Below are 25,423 nucleotides of genomic sequence, written 5' to 3'. Positions count from 1 at the left end.
GCGCGACCACTGGGCCCTGGCGAGCGCGACCACTGGGCCCTGGCGAGCGCGACCACTGGGCCCTGGCGAGCGCGACCACTGGGCCCTGGCGAGCGCGACCACTGGGCCCTGGCGAGCGCGACCCTGGGCCCTGGCGAGCGCGACCCTGGGCCCTGGCGAGCGCGACCACTGGGCCCTGGCGAGCGCGACCCTGGGCCCTGGCGAGCGCGACCCTGGGCCCTGGCGAGCGCGACCACTGGGCCCTGGCGAGCGCGACCCTGGGCCCTGGCGAGCGCGACCACTGGGCCCTGGCGAGCGCGACCACTGGGCCCTGGCGAGCGCGACCACTGGGCCCTGGCGAGCGCGACCCTGGGCCCTGGCGAGCGCGACCACTGGGCCCTGGCGAGCGCGACCACTGGGCCCTGGCGAGCGCGACCCTGGGCCCTGGCGAGCGCGACCACTGGGCCCTGGCGAGCGCGACCACTGGGCCCTGGCGAGCGCGACCCTGGGCCCTGGCGAGCGCGACCACTGGGCCCTGGCGAGCGCGACCACTGGGCCCTGGCGAGCGCGACCCTGGGCCCTGGCGAGCGCGACCCTGGGCCCTGGCGAGCGCGACCCTGGGCCCTGGCGAGCGCGACCACTGGGCCCTGGCGAGCGCGACCACTGGGCCCTGGCGAGCGCGACCCTGGGCCCTGGCGAGCGCGACCCTGGGCCCTGGCGAGCGCGACCACTGAACGACTGGAGCTGCGGGCCCCTGGGAGTCAGCAGCAAGTGCCTGCTTCTGGAAGCCCCCTCTATGAATATGGCAGCATTGACACCCCCCAGAAGAAGGCACCAGGTGACTAACTGCACATGCAGATGACGACTCCCACAGATTCTGCATATGCACAAGATGATTGATAGTAGCTCCCCTGTCCTGCAAATCTGTCTAAGCATCTTGCAGGGGATCCCGGGTTTCGTCTTGTCTACATGGGACAGCAGGATCAGCAGGCATCCAGCTCCACCCATCCCCCACCTAACTCACGGGGCCAGTGCGGTTAGGGGGGCAACTACTAGTAACAAGATGGAGAGAGAGTGTGTGTGTGCATGGGATGTGCCTGCGTGCGTGTGGGATGTGCATGTGCGCGTGTGTGTGCGTGTCTGGGATGTGCCTGTGTGCATGTGTGTGCGTGTCTGGGATGTGCATGTGCGTGTGCGTGCACGTGTGGGATGTCCATGTGTGCATGTCTGGGATGTGCGTGTGCGTGCGTGGGATGTGCATGAGCGCGTGCATGCGCATGTGGGATGTGCATGTGCGCGCGCGTGGGATGTGCATGTGCGCGCGTGGGATGTGCATGTGCGCACGCGCGTGGGATGTGCATGTGCGCACGCGCGTGGGATGTGCATGTGTGCACGCACATGTGGGATGTGCATGTGTGCGTGCACATGTGGGATGTGCATGTGTGCATGCACATGTGGGATGTGCATGTGTGCGTGCACATGTGGGATGTGCATGTGTGCGCGTGCAGGATGTGCGTGTGTGCGCGCGTGCGGGATGTGCGTGTGTGCGCGCGTGCGGGATGTGCGTGTGTGTGTGCACGCGTATGTGGGAGGTGCATGTGTGTGTGCGCGTGCGGGATGTGCGTGTGTGCACGTGTGGGATGTGCATGTGTGCGTGCACGAGGGATGTGCATGTGTGCACACGCGTGTGTGGGAGGTGCACGTGTGTGTACACGTGCGTGTATAATGTATCACCTGCAGCGGATCAGTAGTGACTGACCTGCGTGTGCTCAGTAAACGCCGCGTGTTGCCTGACCCCCCGAAAGGGGCCCCGAGGGGACCTCAGGGGGTCAGTCACTCGATCCGCTCTGTTCCGTTGTGTCATTTCTACTGCTCCAGGAACCCGGGGCTGTGCCTCAGTTTCCCTGGGTGCTGTGCCAGTGACTAGCGGGGGCGGGAATCTTGGTGTCACCCTCCCCTTCCCCCGCTGAGGCGGGCAGGGGTGCGGTTACAGTCACTGCTGGAGTGAGTGCGTGGGGGGGGCTCTCTCTGCATGCGGGGGAGGCCAGGCAGGACTCACTGGGGAAGTGTGTCCGTGTCTCCCCCCTTGGCTCTGGGAGCAGGACAGCGCAGGGCGGGGCTGCCTGGGGGCTGAGGGAGGAGCTGCTGGGGGTTGGGGCGCTTGGGCGGAGGGAGGCATGCAGGGAGCAGACTAGTCCAGGCCAGGGGGTCCAGGGGCCTGTGAACCCCTCCCCCAGAGGACTAGACTCTGCCCTGGCTCCGGGGGCCACGTGGGGCCCGTGCTGCGCTGCCTCTGAGAAGCAAGAACCCTTCCACCCTACGGCCTGACAGTCACACCCGGCTGGGGCCGGGGTCCCAAGTGACGCCTTCTCCCTGGCTGGGGGGCGAGGAGGAGCTGCCGAGTGTGGGTCGGTCACTGGCTGGAGGGGCAGGCCCGGCTCTGGGCCCCTCCCCCCACCTAGGCTGCCCCGGGCCCTGTGCTGTGCTGGGTCCGGGGAGCCCGGGAGCCCTGGCAGACGCAGTGAGGAAGTGGGGCCCACAGGGGGCTGCTCAGCACCCGGGGGCTCAGACTCCATGTGGCGCGGGGGCAGGGAGCTGAATGTCCCAAGGCCCAGCCCAGAACTGGCGACTGGGGCCCGGCGGAGCCAGATCAGAGGCGTGACGTGCGGGGGGCTGTTCACTCTGCTTGGGCACTCACTGGCGGCTGTGCTCCGGCTGTGCTCCGGCGACCCCTACAGGCCGGTTGTGAGGTGGGGTCAGTGCCTTGCTGGCGGCTGTGCTCCGGCTGTGCTCCGGCGACCCCTACGGGCCGGTTGTGAGGTGGGGTCAGTGCCTTGCTGGCGGCTGTGCTCCGGCTGTGCTCCGGCGACCCCTACGGGCCGGTTGTGAGGTGGGGTCAGTGCCTTGCTGGCGGCTGTGCTCCGGCTGTGCTCCGGCGACCCCTACGGGCCGGTTGTGAGGTGGGGTCAGTGCCTTGCTGGCGGCTGTGCTCCGGCGACCCCTACGGGCCGGTTGTGAGGTGGGGTCAGTGCCTTGCTGGCGGCTGTGCTCCGGCGACCCCTACGGGCCGGTTGTGAGGTGGGGTCAGTGCCTTGCTGGCGGCTGTGCTCCGGCTGTGCTCCGGCGACCCCTACGGGCCGGTTGTGAGGTGGGGTCAGTGCCTTGCTGGCGGCTGTGCTCCGGCTGTGCTCCGGCGACCCCTACGGGCCGGTTGTGAGGTGGGGTCAGTGCCTTGCTGGCGGCTGTGCTCCGGCTGTGCTCCGGCGACCCCTACGGGCCGGTTGTGAGGTGGGGTCAGTGCCTTGCTGGCGGCTGTGCTCCGGCTGTGCTCCGGCGACCCCTACGGGCCGGTTGTGAGGTGGGGTCAGTGCCTTGCTGGCGGCTGTGCTCCGGCGACCCCTACGGGCCGGTTGTGAGGTGGGGTCAGTGCCTTGCTGGCGGCTGTGCTCCGGCGACCCCTACGGGCCGGTTGTGAGGTGGGGTCAGTGCCTTGCTGGCGGCTGTGCTCCGGCTGTGCTCCGGCGACCCCTACGGGCCGGTTGTGAGGTGGGGTCAGTGCCTTGCTGGCGGCTGTGCTCCGGCTGTGCTCCGGCGACCCCTACGGGCCGGTTGTGAGGTGGGGAAAGTGCCTTGCTGGCGGCTGTGCTCCGGCTGTGCTCCGGCGACCCCTACGGGCCGGTTGTGAGGTGGGGTCAGTGCCTTGCTGGCGGCTGTGCTCCGGCTGTGCTCCGGCGACCCCTACGGGCCGGTTGGGAGGTGGGGTCAGTGCCTTGCTGGCGGCTGTGCTCTGGCTGTGCTCCGGCGACCCCTACGGGCCGGTTGGGAGGTGGGGTCAGTGCCTTGCTGGCGGCTGTGCTCCGGCTGTGGGCGACCCCTACGGGCCGGTTGTGAGGTGGGGTCAGTGCCTTGCTGGCGGCTGTGCTCCGGCTGTGCTCCGGCGACCCCTACGGGCCGGTTGTGAGGTGGGGTCAGTGCCTTGCTGGCGGCTGTGCTCCGGCTGTGCTCCGGCGACCCCTACGGGCCGGTTGTGAGGTGGGGTCAGTGCCTTGCTGGCGGCTGTGCTCCGGCGACCCCTACGGGCCGGTTGTGAGGTGGGGTCAGTGCCTTGCTGGCGGCTGTGCTCCGGCGACCCCTACGGGCCGGTTGTGAGGTGGGGTCAGTGCCTTGCTGGCGGCTGTGCTCCGGCTGTGCTCCGGCGACCCCTACGGGCCGGTTGTGAGGTGGGGTCAGTGCCTTGCTGGCGGCTGTGCTCCGGCTGTGCTCCGGCGACCCCTACGGGCCGGTTGTGAGGTGGGGAAAGTGCCTTGCTGGCGGCTGTGCTCCGGCTGTGCTCCGGCGACCCCTACGGGCCGGTTGTGAGGTGGGGTCAGTGCCTTGCTGGCGGCTGTGCTCCGGCTGTGCTCCGGCGACCCCTACGGGCCGGTTGGGAGGTGGGGTCAGTGCCTTGCTGGCGGCTGTGCTCTGGCTGTGCTCCGGCGACCCCTACGGGCCGGTTGGGAGGTGGGGTCAGTGCCTTGCTGGCGGCTGTGCTCCGGCTGTGGGCGACCCCTACGGGCCGGTTGTGAGGTGGGGTCAGTGCCTTGCTGGCGGCTGTGCTCCGGCTGTGCTCCGGCGACCCCTACGGGCCGGTTGTGAGGTGGGGTCAGTGCCTTGCTGGCGGCTGTGCTCCGGCTGTGCTCCGGCGACCCCTACGGGCCGGTTGTGAGGTGGGGTCAGTGCCTTGCTGGCGGCTGTGCTCCGGCTGTGCTCCGGCGACCCCTACGGGCCGGTTGTGAGGTGGGGTCAGTGCCTTGCTGGCGGCTGTGCTCCGGCTGTGCTCCGGCGACCCCTACGGGCCGGTTGTGAGGTGGGGTCAGTGCCTTGCTGGCGGCTGTGCTCCGGCTGTGCTCCGGCGACCCCTACGGGCCGGTTGGGAGATGGGGTCAGTGCCTTGCTGGCGGCTGTGCTCCGGCTGTGCTCCGGCGACCCCTACGGGCCGGTTGTGAGGTGGGGTCAGTGCCTTGCTGGCGGCTGTGCTCCGGCGACCCCTACGGGCCGGTTGTGAGGTGGGGTCAGTGCCTTGCTGGCGGCTGTGCTCCGGCTGTGCTCCGGCTGCGGCGACCCCTACGGGCCGGTTGTGAGGTGGGGTCAGTGCCTTGCTGGCGGCTGTGCTCCGGCTGTGCTCCGGCGACCCCTACGGGCCGGCTGTGAGGTGGGGTCAGTGCCTTGCTGGCGGCTGTGCTCCGGCGACCCCTAGGGGCCGGTTGTGAGGTGGGGTCAGTGCCTTGCTGGCGGCTGTGCTCCGGCTGTGCTCCGGCGACCCCTACGGGCCGGTTGTGAGGTGGGGTCAGTGCCTTGCTGGCGGCTGTGCTCCGGCTGTGCTCCGGCTGCGGCGACCCCTACGGGCCGGTTGTGAGGTGGGGTCAGTGCCTTGCTGGCGGCTGTGCTCCGGCTGTGCTCCGGCGACCCCTACGGGCCGGCTGTGAGGTGGGGTCAGTGCCTTGCTGGCGGCTGTGCTCCGGCGACCCCTAGGGGCCGGTTGTGAGGTGGGGTCAGTGCCTTGCTGGCGGCTGTGCTCCGGCTGTGCTCCGGCGACCCCTACGGGCCGGTTGTGAGGTGGGGTCAGTGCCTTGCTGGCGGCTGTGCTCCGGCTGTGCTCCGGCTGCGGCGACCCCTACGGGCCGGTTGTGAGGTGGGGTCAGTGCCTTGCTGGCGGCTGTGCTCCGGCTGTGCTCCGGCGACCCCTACGGGCCGGCTGTGAGGTGGGGTCAGTGCCTTGCTGGCGGCTGTGCTCCGGCGACCCCTAGGGGCCGGTTGTGAGGTGGGGTCAGTGCCTTGCTGGCGGCTGTGCTCCGGCTGTGCTCCGGCGACCCCTACGGGCCGGTTGTGAGGTGGGGTCAGTGCCTTGCTGGCGGCTGTGCTCCGGCTGAGGGCGACCCCTACGGGCCGGTTGTGAGGTGGGGTCAGTGCCTTGCTGGCGGCTGTGCTCCGGCTGTGCTCCGGCGACCCCTACGGGCCGGTTGTGAGGTGGGGTCAGTGCCTTGCTGGCGGCTGTGCTCCGGCTGTGCTCCGGCGACCCCTACGGGCCGGTTGTGAGGTGGGGTCAGTGCCTTGCTGGCGGCTGTGCTCCGGCTGAGGGCGACCCCTACAGGCCGGTTGTGAGGTGGGGTCAGTGCCTTGCTGGCGGCTGTGCTCCGGCTGTGCTCCGGCGACCCCTACGGGCCGGTTGTGAGGTGGGGTCAGTGCCTTGCTGGCGGCTGTGCTCCGGCTGAGGGCGACCCCTACGGGCCGGTTGTGAGGTGGGGTCAGTGCCTTGCTGGCGGCTGTGCTCGGGCTGTGGGCGACCCCTACGGGCCGGTTGCGAGGTGGGGTCAGTGCCTTGCTGGCGGCTGTGCTCCGGCTGTGCTCCGGCGACCCCTACGGGCCGGTTGTGAGGTGGGGTCAGTGCCTTGCTGGCGGCTGTGCTCCGGCTGTGCTCCGGCGACCCCTACGGGCCGGTTGTGAGGTGGGGTCAGTGCCTTGCTGGCGGCTGTGCTCCGGCGACCCCTACGGGCCGGTTGTGAGGTGGGGTCAGTGCCTTGCTGGCGGCTGTGCTCCGGCGACCCCTACGGGCCGGTTGTGAGGTGGGGTCAGTGCCTTGCTGGCGGCTGTGCTCCGGCTGTGCTCCGGCGACCCCTACGGGCCGGTTGTGAGGTGGGGTCAGTGCCTTGCTGGCGGCTGTGCTCCGGCTGTGCTCCGGCGACCCCTACGGGCCGGTTGTGAGGTGGGGAAAGTGCCTTGCTGGCGGCTGTGCTCCGGCTGTGCTCCGGCGACCCCTACGGGCCGGTTGTGAGGTGGGGTCAGTGCCTTGCTGGCGGCTGTGCTCCGGCTGTGCTCCGGCGACCCCTACGGGCCGGTTGGGAGGTGGGGTCAGTGCCTTGCTGGCGGCTGTGCTCTGGCTGTGCTCCGGCGACCCCTACGGGCCGGTTGGGAGGTGGGGTCAGTGCCTTGCTGGCGGCTGTGCTCCGGCTGTGGGCGACCCCTACGGGCCGGTTGTGAGGTGGGGTCAGTGCCTTGCTGGCGGCTGTGCTCCGGCTGTGCTCCGGCGACCCCTACGGGCCGGTTGTGAGGTGGGGTCAGTGCCTTGCTGGCGGCTGTGCTCCGGCTGTGCTCCGGCGACCCCTACGGGCCGGTTGTGAGGTGGGGTCAGTGCCTTGCTGGCGGCTGTGCTCCGGCGACCCCTACGGGCCGGTTGTGAGGTGGGGTCAGTGCCTTGCTGGCGGCTGTGCTCCGGCGACCCCTACGGGCCGGTTGTGAGGTGGGGTCAGTGCCTTGCTGGCGGCTGTGCTCCGGCTGTGCTCCGGCGACCCCTACGGGCCGGTTGTGAGGTGGGGTCAGTGCCTTGCTGGCGGCTGTGCTCCGGCTGTGCTCCGGCGACCCCTACGGGCCGGTTGTGAGGTGGGGAAAGTGCCTTGCTGGCGGCTGTGCTCCGGCTGTGCTCCGGCGACCCCTACGGGCCGGTTGTGAGGTGGGGTCAGTGCCTTGCTGGCGGCTGTGCTCCGGCTGTGCTCCGGCGACCCCTACGGGCCGGTTGGGAGGTGGGGTCAGTGCCTTGCTGGCGGCTGTGCTCTGGCTGTGCTCCGGCGACCCCTACGGGCCGGTTGGGAGGTGGGGTCAGTGCCTTGCTGGCGGCTGTGCTCCGGCTGTGGGCGACCCCTACGGGCCGGTTGTGAGGTGGGGTCAGTGCCTTGCTGGCGGCTGTGCTCCGGCTGTGCTCCGGCGACCCCTACGGGCCGGTTGTGAGGTGGGGTCAGTGCCTTGCTGGCGGCTGTGCTCCGGCTGTGCTCCGGCGACCCCTACGGGCCGGTTGTGAGGTGGGGTCAGTGCCTTGCTGGCGGCTGTGCTCCGGCTGTGCTCCGGCGACCCCTACGGGCCGGTTGTGAGGTGGGGTCAGTGCCTTGCTGGCGGCTGTGCTCCGGCTGTGCTCCGGCGACCCCTACGGGCCGGTTGTGAGGTGGGGTCAGTGCCTTGCTGGCGGCTGTGCTCCGGCTGTGCTCCGGCGACCCCTACGGGCCGGTTGGGAGGTGGGGTCAGTGCCTTGCTGGCGGCTGTGCTCCGGCTGTGCTCCGGCGACCCCTACGGGCCGGTTGTGAGGTGGGGTCAGTGCCTTGCTGGCGGCTGTGCTCCGGCGACCCCTACGGGCCGGTTGTGAGGTGGGGTCAGTGCCTTGCTGGCGGCTGTGCTCCGGCTGTGCTCCGGCTGCGGCGACCCCTACGGGCCGGTTGTGAGGTGGGGTCAGTGCCTTGCTGGCGGCTGTGCTCCGGCTGTGCTCCGGCGACCCCTACGGGCCGGCTGTGAGGTGGGGTCAGTGCCTTGCTGGCGGCTGTGCTCCGGCGACCCCTAGGGGCCGGTTGTGAGGTGGGGTCAGTGCCTTGCTGGCGGCTGTGCTCCGGCTGTGCTCCGGCGACCCCTACGGGCCGGTTGTGAGGTGGGGTCAGTGCCTTGCTGGCGGCTGTGCTCCGGCTGTGCTCCGGCTGCGGCGACCCCTACGGGCCGGTTGTGAGGTGGGGTCAGTGCCTTGCTGGCGGCTGTGCTCCGGCTGTGCTCCGGCGACCCCTACGGGCCGGCTGTGAGGTGGGGTCAGTGCCTTGCTGGCGGCTGTGCTCCGGCGACCCCTAGGGGCCGGTTGTGAGGTGGGGTCAGTGCCTTGCTGGCGGCTGTGCTCCGGCTGTGCTCCGGCGACCCCTACGGGCCGGTTGTGAGGTGGGGTCAGTGCCTTGCTGGCGGCTGTGCTCCGGCTGTGCTCCGGCTGCGGCGACCCCTACGGGCCGGTTGTGAGGTGGGGTCAGTGCCTTGCTGGCGGCTGTGCTCCGGCTGTGCTCCGGCGACCCCTACGGGCCGGCTGTGAGGTGGGGTCAGTGCCTTGCTGGCGGCTGTGCTCCGGCGACCCCTAGGGGCCGGTTGTGAGGTGGGGTCAGTGCCTTGCTGGCGGCTGTGCTCCGGCTGTGCTCCGGCGACCCCTACGGGCCGGTTGTGAGGTGGGGTCAGTGCCTTGCTGGCGGCTGTGCTCCGGCTGAGGGCGACCCCTACGGGCCGGTTGTGAGGTGGGGTCAGTGCCTTGCTGGCGGCTGTGCTCCGGCTGTGCTCCGGCGACCCCTACGGGCCGGTTGTGAGGTGGGGTCAGTGCCTTGCTGGCGGCTGTGCTCCGGCTGTGCTCCGGCGACCCCTACGGGCCGGTTGTGAGGTGGGGTCAGTGCCTTGCTGGCGGCTGTGCTCCGGCTGAGGGCGACCCCTACAGGCCGGTTGTGAGGTGGGGTCAGTGCCTTGCTGGCGGCTGTGCTCCGGCTGTGCTCCGGCGACCCCTACGGGCCGGTTGTGAGGTGGGGTCAGTGCCTTGCTGGCGGCTGTGCTCCGGCTGAGGGCGACCCCTACGGGCCGGTTGTGAGGTGGGGTCAGTGCCTTGCTGGCGGCTGTGCTCGGGCTGTGGGCGACCCCTACGGGCCGGTTGCGAGGTGGGGTCAGTGCCTTGCTGGCGGCTGTGCTCCGGCTGTGCTCCGGCGACCCCTACGGGCCGGTTGTGAGGTGGGGTCAGTGCCTTGCTGGCGGCTGTGCTCCGGCTGTGCTCCGGCGACCCCTACGGGCCGGTTGTGAGGTGGGGTCAGTGCCTTGCTGGCGGCTGTGCTCCGGCTGTGCTCCGGCTGAGGGCGACCCCTACGGGCCGGTTGTGAGGTGGGGTCAATGCCTTGCTGGCGGCTGTGCTCCGGCTGTGGGCGACCCCTACGGGCCGGCTGTGAGGTGGGGTCAGTGCCTTGCTGGCAGCTGTGCTCCGGCTGTGCTCCGGCGACCCCTACAGGCCGGTTGTGAGGTGGGGTCAGTGCCTTGTTGGCGGCTGTGCTCCGGCTGTGGGCGACCCCTACGGGCAGGCTGTGAGGTGGGGTCAGTGCCTTGCTGGCAGCTGTGCTCCGGCTGTGCTCCGGCGACCCCTACGGGCCGGTTGTGAGGTGGGGTCAGTGCCTTGCTGGCGGCTGTGCTCCGGCTGAGGGCGACCCCTACAGGCCGGTTGTGAGGTGGGGTCAGTGCCTTGCTGGCGGCTGTGCTCCGGCTGTGCTCCGGCGACCCCTACGGGCCGGTTGTGAGGTGGGGTCAGTGCCTTGCTGGCGGCTGTGCTCCGGCTGAGGGCGACCCCTACGGGCCGGTTGTGAGGTGGGGTCAGTGCCTTGCTGGCGGCTGTGCTCGGGCTGTGGGCGACCCCTACGGGCCGGTTGCGAGGTGGGGTCAGTGCCTTGCTGGCGGCTGTGCTCCGGCTGTGCTCCGGCGACCCCTACGGGCCGGTTGTGAGGTGGGGTCAGTGCCTTGCTGGCGGCTGTGCTCCGGCTGTGCTCCGGCGACCCCTACGGGCCGGTTGTGAGGTGGGGTCAGTGCCTTGCTGGCGGCTGTGCTCCGGCTGTGCTCCGGCTGAGGGCGACCCCTACGGGCCGGTTGTGAGGTGGGGTCAATGCCTTGCTGGCGGCTGTGCTCCGGCTGTGGGCGACCCCTACGGGCCGGCTGTGAGGTGGGGTCAGTGCCTTGCTGGCAGCTGTGCTCCGGCTGTGCTCCGGCGACCCCTACAGGCCGGTTGTGAGGTGGGGTCAGTGCCTTGCTGGCGGCTGTGCTCCGGCTGTGGGCGACCCCTACGGGCAGGCTGTGAGGTGGGGTCAGTGCCTTGCTGGCAGCTGTGCTCCGGCTGTGCTCCGGCGACCCCTACGGGCCGGTTGTGAGGTGGGGTCAGTGCCTTGCTGGCGGCTGTGCTCCGGCTGTGCTCCGGCGACCCCTACGGGCCGGTTGTGAGGTGGGGTCAGTGCCTTGCTGGCGGCTGTGCTCCGGCTGTGGGCGACCCCTACGGGCCGGTTGTGAGGTGGGGTCAGTGCCTTGCTGGCGGCTGTGCTCCGGCTGTGCTCCGGCGACCCCTACAGGCCGGTTGTGAGGTGGGGTCAGTGCCTTGCTGGCAGCTGTGCTCCGGCTGTGCTCCGGCGACCCCTACAGGCCGGTTGTGAGGTGGGGTCAGTGCCTTGCTGGCGGCTGTGCTCCGGCTGTGGGCGACCCCTACGGGCAGGCTGTGAGGTGGGGTCAGTGCCTTGCTGGCAGCTGTGCTCCGGCTGTGCTCCGGCGACCCCTACGGGCCGGTTGTGAGGTGGGGTCAGTGCCTTGCTGGCGGCTGTGCTCCGGCTGTGGGCGACCCCTACGGGCCGGTTGTGAGGTGGGGTCAGTGCCTTGCTGGCGGCTGTGCTCCGGCTGTGCTCCGGCGACCCCTACAGGCCGGTTGTGAGGTGGGGTCAGTGCCTTGCTGGCAGCTGTGCTCCGGCTGTGGGCGACCCCTACGGGCCGGTTGTGAGGTGGGGTCAGTGCCTTGCTGGCGGCTGTGCTCCGGCTGTGCTCCGGCGACCCCTACAGGCCGGTTGTGAGGTGGGGTCAGTGCCTTGCTGGCAGCTGTGCTCCGGCTGTGGGCGACCCCTACGGGCCGGTTGTGAGGTGGGGTCAGTGCCTTGCTGGCGGCTGTGCTCCGGCTGTGGGCGACCCCTACGGGCCGGTTGCGAGGTGGGGTCAGTGCCTTGCTGGCGGCTGTGCTCCGGCTGTGCTCCGGCGACCCCTACAGGCCGGTTGTGAGGTGGGGTCAGTGCCTTGCTGGCAGCTGTGCTCCGGCCGTGGGCGACCCCTACGGGCCGGTTGTGAGGTGGGGTCAGTGCCTTGCTGGCGGCTGTGCTCGGGCTGTGGGCGACCCCTACGGGCCGGTTGCGAGGTGGGGTCAGTGCCTTGCTGGCGGCTGTGCTCCGGCTGTGCTCCGGCGACCCCTACGGGCCGGTTGTGAGGTGGGGTCAGTGCCTTGCTGGCGGCTGTGCTCCGGCTGTGCTCCGGCGACCCCTACGGGCCGGTTGTGAGGTGGGGTCAGTGCCTTGCTGGCGGCTGTGCTCCGGCTGTGCTCCGGCTGAGGGCGACCCCTACGGGCCGGTTGTGAGGTGGGGTCAATGCCTTGCTGGCGGCTGTGCTCCGGCTGTGGGCGACCCCTACGGGCCGGCTGTGAGGTGGGGTCAGTGCCTTGCTGGCAGCTGTGCTCCGGCTGTGCTCCGGCGACCCCTACAGGCCGGTTGTGAGGTGGGGTCAGTGCCTTGCTGGCGGCTGTGCTCCGGCTGTGGGCGACCCCTACGGGCAGGCTGTGAGGTGGGGTCAGTGCCTTGCTGGCAGCTGTGCTCCGGCTGTGCTCCGGCGACCCCTACGGGCCGGTTGTGAGGTGGGGTCAGTGCCTTGCTGGCGGCTGTGCTCCGGCTGTGCTCCGGCGACCCCTACGGGCCGGTTGTGAGGTGGGGTCAGTGCCTTGCTGGCGGCTGTGCTCCGGCTGTGGGCGACCCCTACGGGCCGGTTGTGAGGTGGGGTCAGTGCCTTGCTGGCGGCTGTGCTCCGGCTGTGCTCCGGCGACCCCTACAGGCCGGTTGTGAGGTGGGGTCAGTGCCTTGCTGGCAGCTGTGCTCCGGCTGTGCTCCGGCGACCCCTACAGGCCGGTTGTGAGGTGGGGTCAGTGCCTTGCTGGCGGCTGTGCTCCGGCTGTGGGCGACCCCTACGGGCAGGCTGTGAGGTGGGGTCAGTGCCTTGCTGGCAGCTGTGCTCCGGCTGTGCTCCGGCGACCCCTACGGGCCGGTTGTGAGGTGGGGTCAGTGCCTTGCTGGCGGCTGTGCTCCGGCTGTGGGCGACCCCTACGGGCCGGTTGTGAGGTGGGGTCAGTGCCTTGCTGGCGGCTGTGCTCCGGCTGTGCTCCGGCGACCCCTACAGGCCGGTTGTGAGGTGGGGTCAGTGCCTTGCTGGCAGCTGTGCTCCGGCTGTGGGCGACCCCTACGGGCCGGTTGTGAGGTGGGGTCAGTGCCTTGCTGGCGGCTGTGCTCCGGCTGTGCTCCGGCGACCCCTACAGGCCGGTTGTGAGGTGGGGTCAGTGCCTTGCTGGCAGCTGTGCTCCGGCTGTGGGCGACCCCTACGGGCCGGTTGTGAGGTGGGGTCAGTGCCTTGCTGGCGGCTGTGCTCCGGCCGTGGGCGACCCCTACGGGCCGGTTGCGAGGTGGGGTCAGTGCCTTGCTGGCGGCTGTGCTCCGGCTGTGCTCCGGCGACCCCTACAGGCCGGTTGTGAGGTGGGGTCAGTGCCTTGCTGGCAGCTGTGCTCCGGCTGTGGGCGACCCCTACGGGCCGGCTGGGAGGTGGGGTCAGTGCCTTGCCGGGGGCCTGTGCCGGGGGCTGGGCCGGGGGCTGGGGGCGACCCCGCCGGGCGCTGGGCCGGGGGCTGGGGACGACCCCGCCGGGGGCTGGGCTGGGGGCTGGGGCGACCCCGCCGGGGGCTGGGCAGGGGGCTGGGGGGACCCCGCCGGGGGCTGGGCAGGGGGCTGGGGACGACCCCGCCGGGGGCTGGGCTGGGGGCTGGGGACGACCCCGCCGGGGGCTGGGCAGGGGGCTGGGGGGACCCCGCCGGGGGCTGGGCAGGGGGCTGGGGACGACCCCGCCGGGGGCTGGGCAGGGGGCTGGGGACGACCCCGCCGGGGGCTGGGCAGGGGGCTGGGGGGACCCCGCCGGGGGCTGGGCAGGGGGCTGGGGACGACCCCGCCGGGGGCTGGGCAGGGGGCTGGGGCGACCCCGCCGGGGGCTGGGCAGGGGGCTGGGGGCGACCCCGCCGGGGGCTGGGCTGGGGGCTGGGGACGACCCCGCCGGGGGCTGGGCTGGGGGCTGGGGCGACCCCGCCGGGGGCTGGGCTGGGGGCTGGGGCGACCCCGCCGGGGGCTGGGCTGGGGGCTGGGGCGACCCCGCCGGGGGCTGGGCTGGGGGCTGGGGCGACCCCGCCGGGGGCTGGGCAGGGGGCTGGGGGGACCCCGCCGGGGGCTGGGCAGGGGGCTGGGGCGACCCCGCCGGGGGCTGGGCAGGGGGCTGGGGCGACCCCGCCGGGGGCTGGGCAGGGGGCTGGGGACGACCCCGCCGGGGGCTGGGCTGGGGGCTGGGGGGACCCCGCCGGGGGCTGGGCAGGGGGCTGGGGGCGACCCCGCCGGGGGCTGGGCTGGGGGCTGGGGGCGACCCCGCCGGGGGCTGGGCTGGGGGCTGGGGGGGACCCCGCCGGGGGCTGGGCAGGGGGCTGGGGCGACCCCGCCGGGGGCTGGGCAGGGGGCTGGGGACGACCCCGCCGGGGGCTGGGCAGGGGGCTGGGGCGACCCCGCCGGGGGCTGGGCTGGGGGCTGGGGCGACCCCGCCGGGGGCTGGGCTGGGGGCTGGGGACGACCCCGCCGGGGGCTGGGCAGGGGGCTGGGGGGACCCCGCCGGGGGCTGGGCTGGGGGCTGGGGACGACCCCGCCGGGGGCTGGGCTGGGGGCTGGGGGGACCCCGCCGGGGGCTGGGCTGGGGGCTGGGGACGACCCCGCCGGGGGCTGGGCAGGGGGCTGGGGGGACCCCGCCGGGGGCTGGGCTGGGGGCTGGGGGGACCCCGCCGGGGGCTGGGCTGTAGCACGGCTCGGCAGGACAGCGGACGAGTCAGGAGGCAAAAGACCCCCAAGCTGTCGGACAGGTTGAGAGCGGGGAGGGGGACAGTAGGTGGGGGCTGGGGGAGACCCAATGGGGCTTTCGGGCGGAGGGGCCGTACCTGCAGCAGGGCAGAGCGGCAGGTTGGGGGACCGTACCTGCAGCGGGGCGGGGGGGGCCGGGGGGGGCCGTACCTGCAGCGGGGTGGGGGGCCAGGGGGCCGTACCTGCAGCGGGGGGCCGGGGGGCCGGGGGGCCGTACCTGCAGCGGGGCGGGACAGGGGGCCGGGGGGCCGTACCTGCAGCGGGGCGGGGGGGACCACGGGGGGGCCGTTCCCAGCGGGGGGCCGGGGGGCCGTACCTGCAGCGGGGCGGGGGGCCAGGGGGGGCCGTACCTGCAGCGGGGCGGGGGGCCAGGGGGGGGCCGCAGCGGGGGGCCGGGGGGCCGTACCTGCAGCGGGGCGGGGGGCCGGGGGGCTGCAGCGGGGGGCGGGGGGGCTGCAGCGGGGGGCCGGGGGGCCGTACCTGCAGCGGGGCGGGGGGCCGCAGGGGGGGGCGGGGGGCCGGGGGGCCGTACCTGCAGCGGGGCGGGGGGGGGACCAGGGGGGGGCCGTTCCTGCAGCCGGGCGGGGGGGGACCGGGGGGGGCCGTACCTGCAGCCGGGCGGGGGGGGACCGGGGGGGCCGTTCCTGCAGCGGGGGGCCGGGGGGCCGGGGGGCCGTACCTGCAGCGGGCCGGGGGGGGCCGTTCCTGCAGCGGGGGGCCGGGGGGCCGGGGGGCCGTACCTGCAGCGGGGGGCCGGGGGGGCCGTTCCTGCAGCGGGGGGCCGGGGGGCCGGGGGGCCGTACCTGCAGCGGGGCGGGGGGCCAGGGGGGCCGGGGGTCCCAGGGGGGCCGTACCTGCAGCGGGGCGGGGGGCCAGGGGGGCCGGGGGGCCGTACCTGCAGTGGGGCGGGGGGGGGCCAGGGGGGCCGGGGGGCCGTACCTGCAGCGGGGCAGGGGGGGGCCAGCTCCTGCAGCGGGGGCCGGGGGGCCGTACCTGCAGCGGGGCGGGGGGCCAGGGGGGCCGGGGGGCCGTACCTGCAGTGGGGCGGGGCGGGGAGCCGGGGGGCCGTACCTGCAGCGGGGCGGGGGGCCAGGGGGGCCGGGGGGCCGTACCTGCAGCAGGGCGAGGGCCCAGATGCGGCGGATCCGGACGCAGCTCAGGGAGGAGCGGGATACAAACACCCCAAGCTGGTAGAGCATCTGGTACCTGCCGGGGGAGCGGAGGGGTCAGTGTGGGGCCCCTAGGGGCCCGGGAGCCCAGGGGAGCTCGCTGCGGGGCGGGGGCCCTGCCGGGGGAGCGGAGGGGTCGGTGTGGGGCCCCTAGGGGCCCGGGAGCCCCGGGGAGCTCGCTGCGGGGCGGGGGCCCTGCCGGGGGAGCGGAGGGGTCGGTGTGGGGCCCCTAGGGGCCCGGGAGCCCAGGGGAGCTCGCTGCGGGGCGGGGCGGGGCCGGGGGAGCGGAGGGGTCGCTGTGGGGCCCCTAGGGGCCCGGGAGCCCAGGGGAGCTCGCTGCGGGGCGGGGCGGGGCCGGGGGAGCGGAGGGGTCGGTGTGGGGCCCCTAGGGGCCCGGGAGCCCCGGGGAGCTCGCTGCGGGGCGGGGGCCCTGCCGGGGGAGCGGAGGGGTCGGTACGGGGGCCCCTAGGGGCCCGGGAGCCCAGGGGAGCTCGCTGCGGGGCGGGGGCCCTGCCGGGGGAGCGGAGGGGTCGGTGTGGGGCCCCTAGGGGCCCGGGAGCCCCGGGGAGCTCGCTGCGGGGCGGGGGCCCTGCCGGGGGGGCGGAGGGGTCGCTGTGGGGCCCCTAGGGGCCCGGGAGCCCCGGGGAGCTCGCTGCGGGGCGGGCCGGGGCCGGGGGAGCGGAGGGGTCGCTGTGGGGCCCCTAGGGGCCCGGGAGCCCCGGGGAGCTCGCTGCGGGGCGGGGCGGGGCCGGGGGAGCGGAGGGGTCGGTGTGGGGCCCCTAGGGGCCCGGGAGCCCCGGGGAGCTCGCTGCGGGGCGGGGGCCCTGGGGCCGGGGGAGGGGCGGGGGGGGGTCGCTGTGGGGCCCCTAGGGGCCCGGGAGCCCCGGGGAGCTCGCTGCGGGGCGGGGCGGGGCCGGGGGAGCGGAGGGGTCGGTGTGGGGCCCCTAGGGGCCCGGGAGCCCAGGGGAGCTCGCTGCGGGGCGGGGGCCCTGCCGGGGGAGCGGTGGGGTCGGTACGGGGGCCCCTAGGGGCCCGGGAGCCCCGGGGAGCTCGCTGCGGGGCGGGGCGGGGCCGGGGGAGCGGAGGGGTCGCTGTGGGGCCCCTAGGGGCCCGGGAGCCCCGGGGAGCTCGCTGCGGGGCGGGGGCCCTGCCGGGGGAGCGGAGGGGTCGCTGTGGGGCCCCTAGGGGCCCGGGAGCCCGGGGGAGCTCGCTGCGGGGCGGGGCCGGGGCGGGCGGGGGGGAGCGGAGGGGTCGCTGTGGGGCCCCTAGGGGACCGGGAGCCCCGGGGAGCTCGCTGCGGGGCGGGGGCCCTGCCGGGGGAGCGGAGGGGTCGGTGTAGGGCCCCTAGGGGCCCGGGAGCCCCGGGGAGCTCGCTGCGGGGCAGGGGGAGCGGAGGGGTCGCTGTGGGGCCCCTAGGGGCCCGGGAGCCCCGGGGAGCTCGCTGCGGGGCGGGGCGGGGCCGGGGGAGCGGAGGGGTCGCTGTGGGGCCCCTAGGGGCCCGGGAGCCCCGGGGAGCTCGCTGCGGGGCGGGGCGGGGCCGGGGGAGCGGAGGGGTCGCTGTGGGGCCCCTAGGGGCCCGGGAGCCCCGGGGAGCTCGCTGCGGGGGGGGGCGGGGCGGGCGGGGCCGGGGGAGCGGAGGGGTCGCTGTGGGGCCCCTAGGGGCCCGGGAGCCCCGGGGAGCTCGCTGCGGGGCGGGGCGGGGCCGGGGGAGCGGAGGGGTCGCTGTGGGGCCCCTAGGGGCCCGGGAGCCCCGGGGAGCTCGCTGCGGGGCGGGGCGGGGCCGGGGGAGCGGAGGGGTCGCTGTGGGGCCCCTAGGGGCCCGGGAGCCCCGGGGAGCTCGCTGCGGGGCGGGGCGGGGCCGGGGGAGCGGAGGGGTCGCTGTAGGGCCCCTAGGGGCCCGGGAGCCCCAGGGAGCTCGCTGCGGGGCGGGGCGGGGCCGGGGGAGCGGAGGGGTCGCTGTGGGGCCCCTAGGGGCCCGGGAGCCCCGGGGAGCTCGCTGCGGGGCGGGCCGGGGGCTCACCAGCGATACTGCTGCGCGTGCGTCAGGCCTGAATCCCGGAAATACAGCAACTCGAACTGGGGGGAAACGGGGGTTAGCGCTGCCGATGCCACCCCCCACCCAGCCCCTGGTGCCCCTCTTGGCTGGGGTGGGAGCCGCGGGCCAGGCGGTCCCCGCACGCTGCAGGCCGCAGACAGCCCCCGGCTGGAGCCCCAGGGGCGCCCCCAGACCCCCCACGCACGGGGCGCGCCAGGGAGCAGGGGCACAGCTGGCCGTGGCCAGCGCAGGGGAAAGAGCCTGAGGGGAGAGCTGGGGGCCCCGCCGCACCAGCAGGCCAGGCTGCACCCCGGGGCCGCTCACAGGCGCCTCCTGCTGAGTCCCGGGCAGCCTCGAGCTGTGCGCCGGCGAGGCAGGCACTGGGGGGTCTCCGGGGGGGGGGCGGGGGCTGGGGGGGCCGGGCACTGGGGGGTCGCCGGGGGGGGCGGGGGCTGGGGGGGCCGGGCACTGGGGGGTCGCCGGGGGGGGGGCGGGGGCTGGGGGGCCGGGCACTGGGGGGTCGCCGGGGGGGGCGGGGGCCGGGGGGGCCTGGCACTGGGGGGTCGCCGGGGGGGCGGGGCCGGGGGGGCCGGGCACTGGGGGGTCTCCGGGGGGGCGGGGGCTGGGGGGCCGGGCACTGGGGGGTCTCCGGGGGGGGGGCGGGGGCTGGGGGGGCCGGGCACTGGGGGGTCGCCGGGGGGGGCGGGGGCTGGGGGGGCCGGGCACTGGGGGGTCGCCGGGGGGGGGGGGGCTGGGGGGGCCGGGCACTGGGGGGTCGCCGGGGGGGGGCGGGGGCTGGGGGGGCCGGGCACTGGGGGGTCGCCGGGGGGGGCGGGGGCTGGGGGGGCCGGGCACTGGGGGGTCGCCGGGGGGGGGGGGGGGCTGGCGGGGCCGGGCACTGGGGGCCGCCGGGGGGGGCGGGGGCTGGGGGGGCCGGGCACTGGGGGGTCGCCGGGGGGGGCGGGGGCCGGCGGGGCCGGGCACTGGGGGGTCGCCGGGGGGGGGCGGGGGCTGGGGGGGCCGGGCACTGGGGGGTCGCCGGGGGGGGGCGGGGGCTGGGGGGGCCGGGCACTGGGGGGTCGCCGGGGGGGGCGGGGGCTGGGGGGGCCGGGCACTGGGGGGTCGCCGGGGGGGGGGGGGGGGGGGGGGGGGGGGGGCGGGGGGGGGGGGGCTGGGGGGGCCGGGCACTGGGGGGTCGCCGGGGGGGGGGCGGGGCTGGGGGGGCGGGGCACTGGGGGGTCGCCGGGGGGGCGGGGGCTGGGGGGGCCGGGCACTGGGGGGTCGCCGGGGGGGGGGCGGGGGCTGGGGGGGCCGGGCCCTCTCGCACTCACCAGGCCCTGGTTGATGAAATACTCCGCGAAGTAGACGAGCGCCAAGGGCAGCAGGTACTTCAGGAGACCCTGCGGAGACCGGGGTGAGGGGCGGGGCCGCCTGCTGCACGACACACCCATGGGGGGGCGCCGGAACCCCCCCCCCCCCCCCCCCCCCCCCCCCCCCCCCCCCCCCCCCCCCCCCCCCCCCCCCCCCCCCCCCCCCCCCCCCGTGCTCCACCCCCCCAGCACAGCAGGGAACAGCGCAGGCGCCCCCGCCCCCCTCGCCCTTCCCCCACCCCCAGCAGAGCGCGAAACAGCACCCCCGCCCTGCCCCCACTCTTCCCCCGCCCCCAGCAGAGCGCGAAACAGCACCCCCGCCCTGCCCCCACTCTTCCCCCGCCCCCAGCAGAGCGCCAAACAGCACCCCCGCCCTGCCCCCACTCTTCCCCCGCCCCCAGCAGAGCGCGAAACAGCACCCCCGCCCTGCCCCCACTCTTCCCCCGCCCCCAGCAGAGCGCCAAACAGCGCCCCCGCCCTGCCCCCACTCTTCCCCCACCCCCAGCAGAGCGCGAAACAGCACCCCCGCCCTGCCCCCACTCTTCCCCCGCCCCCAGCAGAGCGCGAAACAGCACCCCCGCCCTGCCCCCACTCTTCCCCCCGCCCCCAGCAGAGCGCGAAACAGCGCCCCCGCCCTGCCCCCACTCTTCCCCCGCCCCCAGCAGAGCGCGAAACAGCACCCCCGCCCTGCCCCCACTCTTCCCCCGCCCCCAGCAGAGCGCGAAACAGCACCCCCGCCCTGCCCCCACTCTTCCCCCGCCCCCAGCAGAGCGCGAAACAGCACCCCCGCCCTGCCCCCACTCTTCCCCCCGCCCCCAGCAGAGCGCGAAACAGCGCCCCCGCCCTGCCCCCACTCTTCCCCCGCCCCCAGCAGAGCGCCAAACAGCACCCCCGCCCTGCCCCCACTCTTCCCCCACCCCCAGCAGAGCGCAAAACAGCGCCCCCCGCCCTGCCCCCACTCTTCCCCCGCCCCCAGCAGAGCGCGAAACAGCACCCCCGCCCTGCCCCCACTCTTCCCCCGCCCCCAGCAGAGCACGAAACAGCACCCCCGCCCTGCCCCCACTCTTCCCCCGCCCCCAGCAGAGCGCGAAACAGCACCCCCGCCCTGCCCCCACTCTTCCCCCCGCCCTGCCCCCACTCTTCCCCCCGCCCTGCCCCCACTCTTCCCCCACCCCCAGCAGAGCGCGAAACAGCGCCCCCGCCCTGTCCCCACTCTTCCCCTGCCCCCAGCAGAGCACGAAACAGCGCCCCCGCCCTGCCCCCACTCTTCCCCCGCCCCCAGCAGAGTGCCAAACAGCACCCCCGCCCTGCCCCCACTCTTCCCCCCGCCCTGCCCCCACTCTTCCCCCCGCCCTGCCCCCACTCTTCCCCCACCCCCAGCAGAGCGCGAAACAGCGCCCCCGCCCTGCCCCCACTCTTCCCCCACCCCCAGCAGAGCACGAAACAGCACCCCCGCCCTGCCCCCACTCTTCCCCCGCCCCCAGCAGAGCGCGAAACAGCGCCCCCGCCCTGTCCCCACTCTTCCCCTGCCCCCAGCAGAGCACGAAACAGCACCCCCGCCCTGCCCCCACTCTTCCCCCACCCCCAGCAGAGCGCGAAACAGCGCCCCCGCCCTGCCCCCACTCTTCCCCTGCCCCCAGCAGAGCACGAAACAGCACCCCCGCCCTGCCCCCACTCTTCCCCCGCCCCCAGCAGAGCGCCAAACAGCACCCCCGCCCTGCCCCCACTCTTCCCCCGCCCCCAGCAGAGCGCCAAACAGCACCCCCGCCCTGCCCCCACTCTTCCCCTGCCCCCAGCAGAGCACGAAACAGCGCCCCCGCCCTGCCCCCACTCTTCCCCCGCCCCCAGCAGAGCGCCAAACAGCACCCCCGCCCTGCCCCCACTCTTCCCCCGCCCCCAGCAGAGCGCGAAACAGCGCCCCCGCCCTGCCCCCACTCTTCCCCTGCCCCCAGCAGAGCACGAAACAGCACCCCCGCCCTGCCCCCACTCTTCCCCCGCCCCCAGCAGAGCGCCAAACAGCACCCCCGCCCTGCCCCCACTCTTCCCCCGCCCCCAGCAGAGCACGAAACAGCACCCCCGCCCTGCCCCCACTCTTCCCCCCGCCCCCAGCAGAGCGCGAAACAGCACCCCCGCCCTGCCCCCACTCTTCCCCCCGCCCCCAGCAGAGCACGAAACAGCACCCCCGCCCTGCCCCCACTCTTCCCCCGCCCCCAGCAGAGCGCGAAACAGCACCCCCGCCCTGCCCCCACTCTTCCCCCGCCCCCAGCAGAGCGCCAAACAGCACCCCCGCCCTGCCCCCACTCTTCCCCCGCCCCCAGCAGAGCACGAAACAGCACCCCCGCCCTGCCCCCACTCTTCCCCCGCCCCCAGCAGAGCACGAAACAGCACCCCCGCCCTGCCCCCACTCTTCCCCCGCCCCCAGCAGAGCGCGAAACAGCACCCCCGCCCTGCCCCCACTCTTCCCCCGCCCCCAGCAGAGCGCCAAACAGCACCCCCGCCCTGCCCCCACTCTTCCCCCGCCCCCAGCAGAGCACGAAACAGCACCCCCGCCCTGCCCCCACTCTTCCCCCGCCCCCAGCAGAGCGCGAAACAGCACCCCCGCCCTGCCCCCACTCTTCCCCCGCCCCCAGCAGAGCACGAAACAGCACCCCCGCCCTGCCCCCACTCTTCCCCCGCCCCCAGCAGAGCAGCCCCCGCCCTGCCCCCACTCTTCCCCCGCCCCCAGCAGAGCGCCAAACAGCACCCCCGCCCTGCCCCCACTCTTCCCCCGCTCCCAGCAGAGCGCGAAACAGCGCCCCCGCCCTGCCCCCACTCTTCCCCTGCCCCCAGCAGAGCACGAAACAGCACCCCCGCCCTGCCCCCACTCTTCCCCCGCCCCCAGCAGAGCGCCAAACAGCACCCCCCCGCCCCCACCTTCCCCCGCCCCCAGCAGAGCACGAAACAGCACCCCCGCCCTGCCCCCACTCTTCCCCCGCCCCCAGCAGAGCGCGAAACAGCACCCCCGCCCTGCCCCCACTCTTCCCCCCCGCCCCCAGCAGAGCGCGAAACAGCGCCCCCGCCCTGCCCCCACTCTTCCCCCGCCCCCAGCAGAGCGCGAAACAGCACCCCCGCCCTGCCCCCACTCTTCCCCCACCCCCAGCAGAGCGCGAAACAGCGCCCCCGCCCTGCCCCCACTCTTCCCCCGCCCCCAGCAGAGCGCCAAACAGCACCCCCGCCCTGCCCCCACTCTTCCCCCCCCGCCCCCAGCAGAGCGCGAAACAGCACCCCCGCCCTGCCCCCACTCTTCCCCCGCCCCCAGCAGAGTGCCAAACAGCACCCCCGCCCTGCCCCCACTCTTCCCCCGCCCCCAGCAGAGCGCGAAACAGCGCCCCCGCCCTGCCCCCACTCTTCCCCCACCCCCAGCAGAGCGCCAAACAGCGCCCCCGCCCTGCCCCCACTCTTCCCCCGCCCCCAGCAGAGCGCCAAACAGCACCCCCGCCCTGCCCCCAGCGCAGAGCGCCAAACAGCACCCCCGCCCTGCCCCCACTCTTCCCCCCGCCCCCAGCAGAGCGCCAAACAGCGCCCCCGCCCTGCCCCCACTCCTCCCCCGCCCCCAGCAGAGCGCCAAACAGCGCCCCCGCCCTGCCCCCACTCTTCCCCCGCCCCCAGCAGAGCGCCAAACAGCGCCCCCGCCCTGCCCCCACTCTTCCCCCACCCCCAGCAGAGCGCGAAACAGCACCCCCGCCCTGCCCCCACTCTTCCCCCGCCCCCAGCAGAGCGCGAAACAGCGCCCCCGCCCTGCCCCCACTCTTCCCCCGCCCCCAGCAGAGCGCCAAACAGCGCCCCCGCCCTGCCCCCACTCTTCCCCCCGCCCCCAGCAGAGCGCGAAACAGCACCCCCGCCCTGCCCCCACTCTTCCCCCGCCCCCAGCAGAGCGCGAAACAGCACCCCCGCCCTGCCCCCACTCTTCCCCCGCCCCCCCCAGCGCCCCGCCCTGCCCCCACTCTTCCCCCCGCCCTGCCCCCACTCTTCCCCCGCCCCCAGCAGAGCGCGAAACAGCGCCCCCGCCCTGCCCCCACTCTTCCCCCGCCCCCAGCAGAGCGCGAAACAGCACCCCCGCCCTGCCCCCACTCTTCCCCCGCCCCCAGCAGAGCGCGAAACAGCACCCCCGCCCTGCCCCCACTCTTCCCCCGCCCCCAGCAGAGCGCGAAACAGCGTAGCCACCTTCCCATCCTTCTCCTGCCCCCCCCTCCACCTCCTTCCTCTGCTGGGAACAGCACCCCCGCACCCTCTGCTCTGCCCCACACCTTTCCAGGCCTTTCCCCCACCCACTGTCAGGCCCAGGCCCCAGCCCCGACCTCATGCCCATGGCCCCCTACCTTCACAATTCGCGCCTTGTCCTGCAGTGTCAGCTCTGCGGCCTCGCGACCTGGGAGACACGTCAGCTCAGTCCCATAGCCCCCTAGAATCTCCCCACAGCCCCCCCAAGCAGGGTTCCCGCTTGGGCCGCTGGCCAGGAGAAAGCCAGGCGCTGCCCAGCTGGTTAGCGGCGCTCAGAGCCAGGCTATGGCTTCTCCTGGTGGTGCCCATCCCTCAGTGCACAGAACAAAATGTAAGCCGCACAGTGGTGTGAGAGCTTCAAGGGAACACTGCCCATGTGCAGCCCAACCCCCCCAGCCACTGCCCCCTTGTGGAGAAATCCCTGTAATATTATACTTTGTATTAAGATCTTGTCCTAAAAAAGGGGGTCTGTATAGGCAAAGATTTAAAGATGCTATTAACAAACTGGTCTCAAAGAGAAGTGGTCTAAAGGAATGCTTTCAGAAAACTGGTCATTGGAAACGACTCACCCTGAAAAGCCTCCAGAATTAGTCAAATGCTTCTTGGCTATTCTCTAGGCATGAACTTAGCACAGCAGAAACTTGCTAACCTCGTCTGCTGTGCAAGAAGAAAACTGAAGTACCCCTCCTGAACGTGGGGTAAGTCACCCACAAGAAGGGGTAGAGACCACTGAAACCTGTTTTGCCTACAAGACAAATATACGTAACGCTAGGAGTAATTGTAAGCAGAGAGAGGAATGAAAACATTTGTAAAAGAGAAAGTATGTAACTAAGAATGTCACCCCAAGGGGGAGACGTATGTTCTCTTTTTAATCTTTCAGAAACTCAGGACACGCTGGTACGAGCCGAACACCCTGCAGCACCCTGGATGTATTGTTGCAACAAAGATTGTGTCGTGTTTTGTGTTTGTCCAATGTCTGTCTGTCTGTCTTCCTAGCTAGTACACGGTGTTAAAAACGATACTGTGTTAGGCAGGAAGGTTTAATAAGCATTCTGCATTCGGAGTGTATTTACACACACCAGTATCTCAAGAGTACAGGCCAAGGAATTTGAATCTTGCTAATTGGAAAAAGTGCTAAAAGGTTTATTTAAAAGAAAAACTATGCATGAAACACAAGGTTTATCTATTGATAAAAAAACTTGAAGGAACAAACAAAGCACAAGGTTAAATTACTAAACAAAAAGGATAGATGTGAAAACATGGGTCCAAAAAATCAGTGTTCATTGGAATGTTTAAATCAACTTTCAGCCTGTAGGGCCAGCTGAATGCACCTGGGTGCTGCAGGCAATGGGAAGGGTAAGGCCAGCTGAATGCACCTGGGTGTTGCAGGCAATTGGAAGGGTAAGGCCAGCTGAATGCACCTGGGTGCTGCAGGCAATGGGAAGGGTAAGGCCAGCTGAATGCACCTGGGTGTTGCAGGCAATTGGAAGGGTAAGGCCAGCTGAATGCACCTGGGTGCTGCAGGCAATTGGAAGGGTAGGGCCAGCTGAATGCACCTGGGTGCTGCAGGCAATTGGAAGGGTAGGGCCAGCTGAATGCACCTGGGTGTTGCAGGCAATTGGAAGGGTAAGGCCAGCTGAATGCACCTGGGTGCTGCAGGCAATTGGAAGGGTAGGGCCAGCTGAATGCACCTGGGTGCTGCAGGCAATGGGAAGGGTAAGGCCAGCTGAATGCACCTGGGTGCTGCAGGCAATTGGAAGGGTAAGGCCAGCTGAATGCACCTGGGTGCTGCAGGCAATTGGAAGGGTAGGGCCAGCTGAATGCACCTGGGTGCTGCAGGCAATTGGAAGGGTAGGGCCAGCTGAATGCACCTGGGTGCTGCAGGCAATTGGAAGGGTAAGGCCAGCTGAATGCACCTGGGTGCTGCAGGCAATTGGAAGGGTAAGGCCAGCTGAATGCACCTGGGTGCTGCAGGCAATAGGAAGGGTAAGGCCAGCTGAATGCACCTGGGTGCTGCAGGCAATTGGAAGGGTAGGGCCAGCTGAATGCACCTGGGTGCTGCAGGCAATGGGAAGGGTAGGGCCAGCTGAA

The 25,423-nt window shown here is 73.1% G+C and overlaps 1 protein-coding gene and 1 long non-coding RNA gene across 2 annotated transcripts in view; one reads left to right on the top strand and one right to left on the bottom strand.

Annotated features, from left to right (window-relative positions):
* CLN3 (CLN3 lysosomal/endosomal transmembrane protein, battenin) overlaps positions 1-25,423 on the bottom strand; it is a 72,512-nt gene that overhangs the window by 6,280 nt on the left and 40,809 nt on the right. The window contains 4 exon segments of the mRNA XM_089778780.1: positions 15,611-15,704; positions 17,688-17,743; positions 19,034-19,102; positions 23,431-23,480. Of these exon segments, the coding sequence (XP_089634906.1) occupies positions 15,611-15,704; positions 17,688-17,743; positions 19,034-19,102; positions 23,431-23,480 (269 nt within the window).
* Positions 10,303-12,420, top strand: LOC149524463 (uncharacterized). Its single transcript, XR_016349723.1, has 3 exons — positions 10,303-10,823; positions 11,030-11,503; positions 12,125-12,420. It is a non-coding gene; the product is annotated as an uncharacterized LOC149524463 (long non-coding RNA).

The sequence above is a fragment of the Pelodiscus sinensis genome, chromosome 5, assembly GCF_052426305.1.
Source record: "Pelodiscus sinensis isolate ZL-2025 chromosome 5, ASM5242630v1, whole genome shotgun sequence".
Classification (NCBI taxonomy): domain Eukaryota; kingdom Metazoa; phylum Chordata; order Testudines; family Trionychidae; genus Pelodiscus; species Pelodiscus sinensis.
This window is presented reverse-complemented; position numbering and strand designations above follow the sequence as displayed.